Here is a 14,547-nt window from a genome sequence, read left to right as displayed (position 1 = left end):
TTTGTGGCTATTGAAAAATCTTTGCATTCCTGGAATAAATCTCACTTGATCATGGTGTCTGAGCCCTTTAATGTGTTGTTGGATTCAATCTGCTAGTATTTTGTTGAGGACTTCTGCATCTACGTTCAGCAGTGATATTGGCCTGTAATTTTCTTTTTGTGTGATATCTTTGTCTGGTTTTGGTATCAGGGTGGCTCATGGAGTGAATTTGGAATTGTTAGAGTGAACTTGGAAGTGTTCCTTCCTCTGTAATTTTTGGGAAAAGTTTCAGAAGGGTAGGTGGTAATTCTTCTCTACAGGATTGGTAAAATCAGCTTGTGAAGCCACCTGGTCGTGGACTTTTGTTTGTTGGGAGTTTTTAAATAACTGACCTAATTTCAGCACTAGTAATTGGTCTATTCATTTTCCTGTCTCTCTCTGGTTCCATCTTGGGAGGTTGTGCCTTTCTAAGAAACTGTCCATTTCTTCTGCATCGTCTGTTCCACTGGGGCATAGTTGCTTGTTAATAGTCTCCGGTGGGCCTTTGTATTTCTGCGGTGTCTGCTGTGACTTACCCTTTTCTGTTTCTTATTTTATTGATTCACACACTCTCCTTGTTTTTCCTTGATGGGTCTGGCCAAGGTGTATCAATTTTGTTGATCTTTTCAAAGAACTGACTTTTAGTTTCATTAATCTTTTCTAGTCTCTATTTCATTTGCTTCTGCTCTAATCTTTACAGTTTCCTTCCTTCTACTAACTTTGGGTTTCATTTGTTCTTTCTCTCATTGCTTTAGGTGTAAGATTAGGTTGTTTATTTGAGATTTTTCTTGTCTCCTGAGGTAAGCTTGCGTTACTATGAACTTCCCTCTTAGAACAGCTTTTGCTGGTCCCACAGGTTTTGGATCATCGTGTTCTTGTTTTCATTTGTCTTGCTTTCATTTGATTTCCTCTTTGGTTTCTTCCATCATCCATTGGTTGTTTGGCAGCATGTTGTTTAGCCGCCACATGTTTGTGTTTTTTGCAGGGCTTTTTTTTTTTTTTTTTTTTTTTTTTGGTAGTTGATTTCTAATCATATAGCATTGTGGTCAGAGAAGATGCTTGATATGATTTCAATTTTCTTAAGTTGACCGAGGCTTGCTGTGTGGGCCAGCATGTGGTCTATCCTAGAGAACGTCCCACGTGCACCTGAGAAGACTGTGTTCTGCTGCTTTCAGATGGGATGCTCCGTCCATCTGGTCTAATGTGTCATTTAGGGCCTGTATTTTCTTACTGATTTTCTGTCTGGGTGATCTGTCCATTGATGGAAGTGGGGTGTTAAGGTCCCCCAATATTACTGCGTTACTATGTCCCCATTTATGTGTGTTAACAGTTGCCTTATGTCCTGAGGGGCCCCTCTGTTGGGGGCGTGTATATTTACAATTGTTACAGCCTCTTCTTGGATTGATTCCCTTGAGCATTATGCAGTGTCCTTCTTTTGTCTCTTACAACAGTCTTTATCTTAAAGCCTCTTTTGTCTGACATAAGTATTTTGTCTGAGTCCAGCTTGCTTTTGGTTTCTATTTGCATGGAGTATCTCTTCCTGTCCCCTCACTTCCAGCCTGTGTGTGTCTCTAGCTGTGAAGCGGGCCTCTTGCAGACACAGCATGCACGCGGGTCTTGTTTCTGTGTCCATTCAGCCAGCCTGCGTCTGCGTCTTTTGGTTGGAGCGTTGACTCCCTTTGCATTTAAGGTAATCATCAATGCGTGTGTTCTTATTGCCATTTTCATTGCTTTGGCTTTGTTTTTGTGGGTCTTTTCCCCCTTTCTTCTTTTGTCCTGTTCTCTTGTGCTTTGATGGCTTATCTTTAGCATTATGTTTGGATTCCTCTTTCTTTTTTGTGTGTATTTTCATTACAGAATTCCGGTTTTGCGGTTGCCATGGGGCTCTGGTATAGAAGTCTCTCTATACACGTGGTTGGTTTAAGTTGCTGACCTCTTAATTTCAAATGCATTTTAGACGCCCTGCAGTCATGCTCTCCGCCTCTCACCTTCGCTGGTTTTGATATCGTATTTTTCCATCTAATTGTTCTGTGTGTCCTTTAACCTCTTACTGTGGATACAGATGACTTTACCACTTTAACGTCCCTCTTGGTTTGTGTGTGGATGGTCCCCTACCTTTACCATCTGTCTGCCTTTACTGGTCAGCTTTTCCATTTTGTAACTTTCTCATTTCCAGTCATGGTCTTTTCTACCTAGAGAAATTCATGTAGCATTGGTTGTACAGGTTTGGTGGTGCTGAATTCTTTTGCTTCTCCATGAAGCTTTTGATTTCTCCATCAAGTCTGAACGAGAGCCCTGCTGGGCAGAGCAGTCTTGGGTGTAGGTTTTCCCCTCTCACCACTTTAAATATATCGTGCTACTCCCTTCCGGCCTGCAGAGTTTCTGCTGAGAAATCAGCTGTCAGCTTATGGGAGCTCCCTTGTATAGTATTTGTTGCTTTTCACTCGTTGTGTTTAATATTTTCTCCTTATCTTTAATTTTCGTCAATTTGATGACTTTGTGCCCCGGTGTGGTCCTCTCTGGGTTAATCCTGTGTGGGACTCTCTGTGCTTCCTGGACTTGGGTGACCGTTTCCTCTCCCAAGTTAGGGGAGTTTTCAGCTATTATTTCTTCAAATATTTTCTCAGATCCTCTCTCTCTTCTCCCTCCGGCCAGGACCCCTATAATGTGAATATTAGGGCACTTCACATTGTCCCGGAGTTCCCTTAAAATTATCCTCATTTCTTTTCATTCTTTTTTCTGTTCTGCAGTGATGACCTCCACTGCTCTGTCTTCAAGCTCACTGATCTGTTCTTCTGCCTCATTTAACCTACGCTTGGTTCCTTCTAGTGTGTTATTTGTTTCAGTTACTGTTTCTTCAACTGTTTGGTTCTTTATATTTCCAACTCTTCGCTAACAACTGCTGACTTCTTGCTCTGTGCGTCCATTCTCCTCCCAAGTTCTCTGATCATCTTCACGACCATTACTGTGAATTCTTTCTCAGGTAGATTGCCCATCTCCTCATCGTTCAGTTCTTCTTGTGGGATTTTATCTCATTCCTTTGCCTGGAACATTTTCCTCTGCTGCCTCAGTCTGTCCAGATTTCTATTTTTATTTCTAGTGTGCGGTGGGTCAGTTACATTTCTCGACCTTGGAAAAGGACTCTGTAGATGATGTCCTATGTGTCCCAGCAGGGCAGTCCCCTCTTGTCACGCAAGGGCCAGGGGCCAGCTGGTCCCAGGGTAGAGTCTGGCCTGTGTTTGTGGACTCATTCCACAGGCTGTAGGTTGTCTTCTTGCTTCTGGTGCCCACCCCATGGTGGGTGAAGCTGGACTAGAGGCTTGTACAGGTCTCCTGGCCGGAGGGGCTGGGGCCTGCCCACTGGTGGGTGGAGCTGGTCCTGGCCCTCTGGTGGGCAGGGTCCTGTCGAGAGGCAGCTGTGGGCTCAGGAAGTCTTTACGCAGCTCGTCTGCTGAGGGACGGGGCTGTGTTCCCGCCCACTCAGGTGTCCCCTGAGATGGCCTAGCACCTAGGCCCCCATGCTGTTGGGTGGGACCAGGTCTTGGTGCTAATGATCCAAACACAATGTCAGCTTCCAGGAAAATTCATGTGACTGACTACTCCCCAAACCTGGAACTTCCGCCACCAGCTTATATGCCGCCAGGCTGAGGCACAGCTGGCCCCACCTCCCCAGGAGACCCTCCAAGACCAGCAGGCAGGTCTGGCCCAGGCTCCTATGAAGTCACTGCTCCGGCCCTTGGTCCTGGTGCGTGTGACACTTTGCGTGCACTCTCTAAGAATGAAGTCTCTGTTTCCCCCAGACCTGTGGCACTCCTGCAAGTAAGCCCCATTGGCCTTCAAAGCCAAATGCTCTGGGGGCTCCTGCTCCCTGTGCCGGACCCCCAGGCTGGGGAGCCTGACGTGGGCTTAGAACTGTCGGTCCTGTGGGAGGGCCTCTGCCATGGGGTTCTTCTCCAGTTGGGACACCACCGGAGGGGTACGAAACCCGATTCTATCATGAGCTCCTACAGTCCTGCTGTGGCTCCCTCTTCATGTCTCCAGTTGAAGATCTTTCCTGATAGGTTCCAGGCTTTTCTGTCAATGGCTGTTGAGCAGTCCGCTGTGGTTTTGCGGTGGTCGTGAGGGGAGGCGAGCTCGTGGTCCTCCTACTCTGCCATCTTGACCCCAAGCCCCTGCAGCAGGCTCTTGTTCCGGCCACTGTGCCCTCCCCACGTGGGTCTCGCCCCCCCCTGGGGGGGTTTAGTGACACCTGCCCCCCCCGGGGTTGGCCTAGTGCATCCGAATCTGGGGAGCGTGGGGGAGGGCCAAAGACAGACAGAAGGGCCTTTTGCTGGTGGCACCCTGATCCTGGGCAGCGGGGGACACTGGCCTCCAGTCTCTTTGTGTTGGGTCTGGGAATCCCAAGGGCTGGGACAGGATCCCTGAAACGAAACTGGCACCTCTTTCTGCCAAGAGGTCTCCAAGTCCTCTGGGTTCCCATAGGACGGACGGCTGCTTCAGTGGAAAAAGGGCCGGAGCCCTTGGCCCCCCACTTCCTTCTCCTCCCAGGTTGGGCCTCACACAGTCCCTGCCATACAAGCAGGCGGGCTAGGGCTCCAGTGTCATCAGAGAGAGTGAAAGCCATTTGTTGGGGCAAAACGATCCTGGGAAACACACCAAGTGCAGGAGACAACCTTGCTCGCCTCTCGGAGGCGCGCGTTCTGCCCGGGCCTGCGGGGAGATGCGGAGATGCCGCTCGCAGGGCGGGAGTCCTAGTGGGGGGGGGGGGGTAACGCCTGTGAGAGACCGAGGGCGAGGCAGCAGGCCCGGTCAGCCACGGGCCGGGCTCCCGTCGGAGGAGCCCCGTCCCACCAGTGGCTGGGGCGCCGGGAAGGGCCTGGCGGCGGCCGCTGGAAACCTGTGTCCAGAGGCCGTCTGCTCACTGCACGCCTCAGGAGTTGTTTCTTGAAGGGCGGCCCCTCCACGGTCACGGATTTGTGGGCGCTGTGACTGCACGTGGCAGGGAGCCCACGCCATCCTTCCTTCCACGTGGGGAGGTCAGGGCTGTGCCTAAAAAGCAAACTCGCGCAGTTGGACTCGCCCGGTGCCAGCCACGCGACCCCCAGCCTGTGGGGCTGCACGCCCACGCCGGGGGTTCCCAAGGCTGTTTGTGCCCCGCTTGTCCACACCGAGCAGCCGAGGCCTCGCGGTTCTTCCTCGCAGTGACATGAACCTGTCGCCCTCCTAGCCTCACTCGAGGCCCCGGCCCACTGGAGCGTGTTCCCCCACTGAAGCAGGCGGCCCGCCGCAAAGCGCCTCTGTGACAAAAGCCACCCCCTCCTGACTCGAGGAGGGCACCGTCCCGAGACTGCGCGCTCCCTCCCTGCGCTCAGTCCCGGGCCCCTCCTGGGATGCGGACGAGGCGGGCGGAAGCGGTAACGTGGTCGAGGCTGCCTGCTCTGCAGAGGTGGCCTGGGCCCCTTGCCAGGGACAGGGCAGTCTTGAGGAGGGGTCTGCTGGTGCTGAGGGCTGGCACGTGGAGTGCAAATCAAAAATGCAGATTCCCAGGGCCCCTCCTCAGACCCAAGTCGTGGCGTGGGACCTGGGACTCTGCATGTATCACCTCACTCCTGAGTGGAGCTTGTGCCTGCTGAGGCTGTCTTCAGGGATGGGGCCCGGGAGGGACCAGCCGCCTGGGAAAACCAACCCCAGCCCCCATGGGAGCTGAGGTGCTCAGAAACACAGAAGGGGGAGATTTGGGTTTGCACATTTTATTAAGATAATCAATTCTTAAATTATTTCTTTGTTAATCAGAAAGCATCTCTGTGGAGAGAACACGCAGTCTGGGTAGAGATAAAAATAGTCACTCTCCTCTCCTGAGCCCCCTCCTCCCCCCACAAGGGAGCCAAAGCCACAGCCTTTGCCTCAGCCTGGGGGGTGCTGCCGGGGGTGGGGGGCACCCTCCTACCCCGCTGGGGCCACTCAGGTCTGAGAAGCATTTCTGGAGCCACATCGAGGACTTCTGGGGCATTTGTCCCTGGCAGCCCCAGGCCATGGCCCCCGGTCCCCGCACATCCTGGTTCACCCCTGGGGACACAGGTCTCTCGCACCTTCACATTTGTGAGGTGAGCCCTGCAGCACTGGAGCAACCAGGGGCCTGAGCGAGGGCAGCTGGACCCCATGGCATCTCTTGAAGCTGCAGCTGGCCGGGAGCCTCAGGCAGGTGGCGGTGGTCATCTTCTGAGCTCTCAAAGCCTCCCCTTGGCACCTGGCTCAAGGTCTCTGACATTCCAGAGTCCTGTCCTGAAGGCGTCAATGGACAGAGGTTAGCAGGATGCCCTGGGGAGGAGGCTCTGGACACAGAGCTCAAAGGCCTCAGTGCAGACGGGCAGGGCCCTCCGTCTTCCACACGGAGGCTCAGGCCCTGGGACAGCTCAGGCAGGTCTCGTCCAGGCTGCACCCTCCCCACCCACCACCAGCAGCCCTGGCATGGGTGCGGGGCTGTCTCAGCCTCCTGGCCCACCATTCACCAGAGGTTGCTGGGCTAGGGCTCTGGGGGGGGGGGGTCAAGCTGCACACGTGTGTCTGGAAGCAGCCCTCTCCAGGGACAACCAAAGCTGGGTCACCTCCGTCCTGCCAGTGCTCAGGGTGTCCCCCGCTTCAGGGGCAGCCTTCTCTTCAGGGCCCACTCACGTGCGCCCCAGCCCCTGGGACAGCCAGGCCCCTGCCGCCCGGCTGGGCGGGCATCCCGGCCGCCCTCCGCGGTGGCGGAGTCCATCCCCCGGGCGCCCGGGGTCAGAGCGCCGCGGGGCGCAGGAGGCCGGGCGCCGGGCGCAGCTGCAGCTGCACGCTGGCCGTGAACCAGCGGCGGGGCCGGCCCAGGCTCAGGTGCAGGGTGGTGCGGAAGGAGCGGCGGGCCAGCTTGGGGAAGATGATGGTGGTGCTGCGGAAGCGCAGGGCGCGGGGCCGCGGCTCCAGGGTCAGCTGGCTGCGGTAGCTGCGCCACGTGCAGTTGGGCGCCGCCACGATCGTCTCGCTGTAGGCCGTGACCGTGGGCACCGGCGCGAAGACGACCTTGTCCTGGAAGTGCTTCTCCGAGGCATACTTGACCTCTGAGTTGCAGCTGGTGGGGGGGGGGGGGAGGTGGACAGGGGTGAGCCCAGGGCCGCGTCACCATCCCGCACGGTCCGGGGGCAGCAGCACCCGGAACACAGACCCACCTGGGCTCTTCCGAAGTGCCGAGGCTCAAAGGTCAAAGAAGGGCTGAGGGGCCCAGCCAGGTTGGAGCAGACTCAAGTGACCCGGTCAACTAAATGCCCCCCGTGACCCTGGCCACATCCTGCACCGGATAATAATAGGCCACAAGAGGACATTTCGGGGCAATGGGCGGAATTTGACGGGGCAGTGGCGACGTTTCATCTTTAGCCGTCCCGATTTGGGAGAGGATGTCCCTGTTCTTAGGAGGGACACTAGCCGGAGTATTTTACAGGTTCAAGGTCACCAACTCACCAACCTCCTCAAATGCGTCAGAAAAGATTTTCATTCATGAAGAATGAGAGATGGGCCGACGTTTGAGCAAACGGGGCAAAAGGGAACAAACGGGCGACTCAGGCACGAGCGGCCTCTGCGCCCCCAGCTCATCACCCTGGCGGCAGATGCTCCGGGCTTGCAGGGCGAGGACGTCACCCGTCTGGTTCCCCGCCGTGTCCCACAGGTGCCCCACTTGGGAAGGGAAGCAGAAGCCCCAGAGTACAGGCAGATTATCAGAGGCCCCAGCCAGAGAGGGTGACAGCTAGGTTTTGTTTGCATTTTAAAACTAAGAAGAGTTTTGGTGGGGAAAAAATCGGTCCTGGGACCGTCCCTAGAGCAGGAGGAGCAGGAGGGGCAGGAGGCAGGGGGGCCTCCCCCAGTGGCCGGTCCAGGCTGGCGTGGACACATCCATCCCGAGTCCTGTGGCCGCGTGGGCGAGCCCCATAGAGCCTGGGCTGCACCTTCTGGAAGCCTGCTCCTCAGAAGCCCTCCAGGGAGGGCAGACGGCTGGAAGAAGGTCCCCGGTGGGGACGCCTTAACTCAGAAGTGCAGGTGCCACGTGGGAGGGCACCTAACAATGCACATTCAGGGCAACGTCCAGGTAGTAAGGGGTGGAATTAGTCACATGGGATGCGGTGTTTGCAGGACCCTCGAGAGACACCTCAGTGGGAAAGGGGTTCCCTGTGAGCCCATGTGGTTTGGTTACAGACTCCAAAAAAATCTGGCGGGGGGGGGGGGTGCATTAGCTGTGTGAGTGGTTATGCTGATCATTCTGTGAGGTTGGATTTAAAAATCAGCCAGGTTGGGGGTGAAGGTCAGTGTGGAAATTTTCAGCTGAATGTGGGCCTGGGTTGGGGGGAAGGAGAAGGCCCCTTGGAGGCAGAGTCTCTTCCAATCATGCCTGTGCCTCCACAGGGAGCAACGCCCAGGCGGGCTGCCTGGAGGAAGGGGAACCTGCTAACCCACCCGGTCCCGCAGCCCTACTCACCGGATCTCGTGTGTAGGTTCTGGGTTCACCTCAATGCTCTCCCCAAAGAACACAGGCAGTATCCGGGGCCTCATCTCACGCGCCGGGGTGCTCGGGGGGCCGGAAGGGGGCTGTGGGGAAAGCCAGGGCCATGGGGTTATGTGAGCAGCCCCTGGGCACTGCAGCCTCAGGTCCCCGCTGGGCGCAAGGCTGCCCCACACCCTTCCAGCCCTGGCTCGGTCTGGGAGCCTGCTTTGTGGGGTCCGCTAAGGAGCCCCCCCACCAGCATCTCTCTGTGAAATGCAAGCACAATGATGTCCACGGCTCCCCACCCACCCCCGCCTGCCCCCCAGTTCCCAGGCATCTCAATAAGGGGATGTGGTAATGACCCCTTTCAACACTGCTCAGCCCACTACAGAGCCCTGCACAACGGGGACCCCTCTCAGGGAGCCCCCTGAGCCCAAGCCGCCCCATTTGGTGGCACAGCACTTCCTGGCTCTACAAGGGGCTGAAAGCCACTCTCATCCTTAGAGAGGGGTCCCCACCTTTCTTGGTGCAGCTGGAAGCAACCACCAGAGGGGGAGAGGGCTCCTGCCACACCTGTGCTGTGACACCTGCCGGAGGAGGGACACACAGGTGGGAGCGTCCTCAGGGAGGAGGGCGCGGGCACTGGGTTTTGTCTACACAGCACCTGCCTCTGCTGGAAGCTGCATCGCGTCTCCCTGAGGAGGAGTGGTGTAGGCGTGGGCTTGTGACCCGCGCTGGGCCAATGAGAGCCCTGCCCAGGTTTTCTGTCAGAATTAAGGGGAAAGCCACTGAGGTACCTGAACATGCGGTGGGGTTGGGGGAGCAACTTGCCACTCCTTGAGGAAAACCTACTCAGAAATGAAGCAACACAGAGAGAGCAAGGGTCGAAGACGGAGAAAGAGCAGACCTTGCTAACACTGAGTGCCTGGATCAAGCCACGACTGAAGCCGACCTTCTGCTGTGAGGGCCAGCAAATCCACTGTGTGGCTCAAGACAGCTTGAGCCACCTTTCTGTTACCTGTAATCAGAAGGCTCTGGGCAAGGTGGGAAAAGACGCCATCTATAGGCCCCGCAGAAAAAAAGCCCCTTCAGCTCTATGCAGGGAAAGTACTTTCGCACTCCCCCAGCCCACCCGTCCCATAGCTCAGCTGCTGGGACGTTCCCTGGTCTGTTTTAAAATCTGCCCCTGAGAAAATATCTGCAAATGACACAACCAACAAGGGATGAATTTCCAAAATATACAAAGAGCTCATACAGCTTAATATCAAAAAAAAAAAAAGGAAACCAATCAAAAAATGGGCAAAAGACCGACCTAGACATTTCTCCAAAGAAGACATCCAGATGGCCAACAAGCACAGGAAAAGATGCTCAGCATCGCTAATTATTAGAGAAATGCAAATCAAAACTGCAATGAGGTAGCGCCTCAGACCAGGCAGAATGGCTACCATTAAAAAGTCTACAAATGATAAACGCTGGGGAGGGTGTGGACAAAACGGAACCCTCCTAGAATGCTGGTGGGAACGCAGTCTGGCGCAGCCACTATGGAAAACAGTATGGAGATACCTTTAAACACTTAGACTTACCACGTATAATCCAGCAACCCCATCTCTGGGCATCTAGCCAGAGGGAACTCTAATGCGAGAAGATACATGCACCCCCGTGTTCACAGCAGCACTGTTTACATCAGCCAGGACGGGGAAGCCACCTGACTGTCCTCCGACAGATGACTGGCTAAAGAAGACATAGTATGTATGTGTATACACACACACACACACACACACACACAGTGGTGTATATAGAAATATACACACAATGTAATATCACTTAGCCATAAACAAATGAAATACTGCCATTTGCAGCAACATGAATGAGATTATCATATTATGTGGAATCCAAAAAAGGTAAAACTTGTATATTTGTATTTACAAACCAGAAATAGACTCATGGACATAGGAAACAAACTATGATTACCAAAGGAGAAGTGGGGGAGGGGAAGCAGGAGTTTGGGATTAGCAGATACACCTTACTACATATAAAATAGACAGACAAGGACCTACTTAATGTGCAGCACAGGGAACTGTAATTTCTTATAAGCTATAGTGGAAAAGAATCTGAAACTATATGTACGTGTAACTAAATCGCTTTGCTGTGCACTTGAAACTAACATTGTAAATCAACTATACTTCAATTAAAACTAAACCTTAAAAAATAGTCTGTCCCTTAAGTTCCACACCCTGTGGCAACAGAAAGTCAGGGACCCCCACCCCCAGTTCTCCCCTCAGGGAAGGGGATGGAGATCCCCCAGTGGAGGCGGGGGGGGTCATCTTCACCCCAGACTCAGCCCTGTGGGCCTCTTCTCCCCTCCCCCATTGTCCCCAGAAAAATCCCCATCACCTAAGTGTCCTGCAGTGACACTGAACCCCCGGGAGGGCCCAGAAACACAAGCGTTTCAAAGGGGAACTCTGACACGTGACAGGACTAGGAGCCTCTCCAGGCCCTTCCAGAGCAGCGGCTGGCAGTCCCCTCAGCATCCCCTGTGCCTTCCTCCCGGATTCACCCCGTCTCTTCAGTCAGAAACGCTCTGACCCCGCCTACAAACGCCTGACACACGTCACCTCCCGGCCAAGGATGTCACTGCTAGCGTGAGACCCTTCAGAGCCTTCTCTGCCCTTGGATCCATCATTCAAGATGGTGGCCCCTCGGCCCGCCTGAAACACCCCCCGTGCCTCCCACGGTAGCCCACGCGGGCCCCCACATCACGGTCGGCTACGACAGACACGTAAGAGCCAGAAAGAAACCTCCGCTGTGTGACACCATGGTGGCTCGGGGATGTGTGTTACCCATCGCAGTGCAACTGGCCCGCGCTAGGACAGCCGCGGTCCCACACAAGGCCACTCGCTGCTGTGGCTACATACACTCACACTGGTGCTCAGTCAGCGCAGGGGACGTGGCTGGGGGTCCCTCATTCACACTGCGGTTACTGTGGTAGCAGAGAAGACAGTCTCCTACCGTGGAGCTTGCTGCCTGAACCCCTAGTCAGACAATCCCACAAGCAGAGTACAAGTCCAGCTGTGGTGGACTGTAATCACCGAGGGCCTCTAGAGGGGGCGGTCTGACCATCAGGCAATCAAGGAGGGCCTCCTTGGGGAGGTGACATGAGACGGGATCCGAAGGGTGAAGAGGAGTTAGCTGTGGTCCTATAGGTCACACGGCCTGCACTTAAACACATCCTGGAACCCCACCCCACCAGGCACCGGGGTCACCTGCTGGGCCTGTCAGACCCGTGGGAGACAGACAAGGTCATGCCACATCCCATGCTCCGGGGCCGCAGCCCTCGCTGTGTCCACTTTCCACTGACACTTGGCACTTTACTTAACCTTTCTTTAGAAACCAATTTATCTTCCTTTTTACTTCAGTACTTACCTTAGCCCCGTCCTAGGCAAGCCGATCCCTGAAGTCCTGGGGTTTTATGGAAAACACACTCATAAATCTCACCACTCAGGGGGAGTTCCATGCCTCTCCCAAAACCCCACGCTCTGGGGACACTTGCTCTAAGGCTGCGCCGTCCAGGCGGTGCTCCTAGCTGCATGGGGTGGTTTCAACTTAATTTCATTAAAATAGAGCGAATGAAGACTCCCGCTCCTCAGTCACACCGGCCCCGCTTCAGACGCTCAGGGGCCGCGTGCAGTCGGGGCTACGCTACACGTCAATGCCGATCTAGAACATTCCCACCGCCGCAGGCCGTTCTACGGGACAGTGCTGCTCTAAGGGACACTCATTTCACTTGTTTTCCGGAGGGTCCCGAGATATAGGAGCGAGGGCTCAGCCTGCAGCCCAGCCCCGGACCCCACAGGCTGGACAGGTGGGGAATCAAACTCAGACCAAGTCCTGCCTGTTCGACTGAGAGGTCCCCTACATCTGTCCCGGCCCTGCCAGGCCCTCCTCGTCCCCCCCGGATGAGGACAGATCCCAGCGGCCGATGCTTCGTGAGCTCTAACTGCACAGTGGGCACCCCACGCACCCGTTCATCCCACCCTGAGAGGGAGCTGCTATAGCACCCCCACTTCATAGATGCTGAAACAGAGGCCCAGAGTGGCTAAGGAACTTGCCTGAGGCCACACAGCGAGGAAGAGGCAGAGCCGGGATCTGACCCCAGGCAGTCTGGCCCCAGCGTCTGTGCCCTCACCCAGGACTGACACCGCAGCCCGAGGCCTGTCTGAGCACCTCCTGCTCGAAGCAAGCTTGTCTTCCCCCACGGGCCTCTGCGCACCTCCCTCTCACCCGCTGTGGCCACGCCCCAGGCTGCCTCTGTGCCTTGGCTTATGCTGTTCCCTGTACCGGGAATGTCCTTCCCACTCCTCCTCACTTGGTCCAGTGTGACTCCCACCAGCTCCCTGTCTCCCCGGCTGTCCTCCTCGGGGTCCCTGGAGCTCCTGCCTGCTGGCTTCCATTGCTGTGACTCCTCTGTGTGTCCGTCCTCCACAGACCAGAAGCCCCTTAAGGTTCAGGACCCGATGACGTCTCTGGCCCCAGGGCCTGGCACCTCACAGACCCTGTGCCGTCCAATGGCAGACCTCGCGGGCAAAGCAGCACCCTGCCCCCCGACCTGTGAGCCCCCAGACCAGGCCCCTGCCTGTCTTCAAATCTGCTATCAGCCTAGGGTCACCACGGCCCCTCCTCAGCTGATTACAATGTCCCCAGAACAGGGGCCGAGGAAGGACCACAGGAAGAAAAGATTTGAGACTCGGAGAAAGAGGGGGTTCCCCAAAGGCCCCCAGCAGTTGTCTTCAGGGTGGCCCCATCTCTCCCTGCTGGGCGTGGCAGGTGGAACAACGGCCCCAAAGATGTGCATGTCCTAATGCCCAGGGGTGTGCCCGTACATGGCTGAGGGGGCTCTGCAGGTGCAGTTAAGGACCTGGAGGTGGAGCGGCTGTCCTGGATTACCCAGTGGGCCCAACATCACTACGAGGGTCCTTATCAGTTGAAGAGAGAGGCAGGAGGGTCAGGGTCAGAGAGAAATTAAAGACATCGTGCTGCTGCCTTAAGGATGGAGGAAGGGGCCATAAGCCAAGGAATGTAGGCAACCTCTAGGTGGGGAAGAGGCAACGATCCTCCCCCCTAGAGCGGCTGGAAAGAACGCCTTGCCCAGATCCTTGATTTTAGCCCCTGAGGCCTATCTTAGGCTGCTAATCTCTAAAACTGTAACATGTTAAATTTGTGTTGTTCTAAGCCACTACGTGTGTGGCCCTTTGTGAGAGCAGTGACAGGAAGCTAATACACAGTGTGATCCAGGCCAACAACTCCCCTCTCAGGGCTGCAGCCTCCTGGTCCCCAAAGTGGGGCTAGGGCACCCGCCTCCCAGGCTGCAGTGATGACCAGTGATTCAAAGTGTGTAAATGTGTGCGACGGTGGATTATGAGTGCTGTTCCCAAGGGCTCAAGGGCTAGGGAGCCCTCTCCGGAGAGAAGTACCATCTACACCCTTTTTAAATCTTAAGACAACCCTGCTCCTCCCCCTTCCAGAAGAAATCACACATCATTTCAAGAGATTTAAATTTAAAAAAATATATAGTGACAAGATTTAGGCACTTTTGGTGTCCTCTGTGGCTCTGTTAACTCAGCACGGACCCCAGCTGGAAAAGTCCATGACTTGATGTTTGTAAAAATACTACTCTCTGAGTCCCACACAGGGTCAACCCAAAGAGGAACACATCAAGGCACAGAATCATCAAATTGACAACAATTAAGGATAAGGAGAAAATACTGAAATCAGCAAGAGAAAAGCAACAAATAACATACAAGGGAACTCTCATAAGGTTATCAGCTGATTTTTCAGCAGAAACTCTACAGGCCAGAAGGGAGTGGCATGATATATATTTAAAGTGACGAAAGGGGAAAACTTACAACCAAGAATACTCTATCCAGCAGGGCTCTCATTCAGACTTGATGGAGAAATCAAAAGCTTCACAGATAAACAAAAACTAAAAGAATTCAGCACCACCAAACCAGCTTTACAACAAATGTTAA

The 14,547-nt window shown here is 54.7% G+C and overlaps 1 protein-coding gene across 2 annotated transcripts in view; it reads right to left on the bottom strand.

Moving 5' to 3' along the window:
- Positions 1-5,752: 5,752 nt before the first annotated feature.
- RFLNA (refilin A) overlaps positions 5,753-14,547 on the bottom strand; it is a 234,212-nt gene continuing 225,417 nt past the window's right edge. For both annotated transcript variants that reach the window (XM_064481295.1, XM_064481296.1), the window contains 2 exons: positions 8,516-8,625; positions 5,753-7,120 (listed from right to left, as the gene is read on the bottom strand). In XM_064481295.1, coding sequence (XP_064337365.1) covers positions 6,793-7,120; positions 8,516-8,625 — 438 coding nt within the window. In that variant the 3' untranslated portion in view covers positions 5,753-6,792. The remainder of the gene's footprint in view (positions 7,121-8,515; positions 8,626-14,547) is intronic.

Source organism: Camelus dromedarius, chromosome 31, assembly GCF_036321535.1.
Source record: "Camelus dromedarius isolate mCamDro1 chromosome 31, mCamDro1.pat, whole genome shotgun sequence".
NCBI lineage: Eukaryota > Metazoa > Chordata > Mammalia > Artiodactyla > Camelidae > Camelus > Camelus dromedarius.
This window is presented reverse-complemented; position numbering and strand designations above follow the sequence as displayed.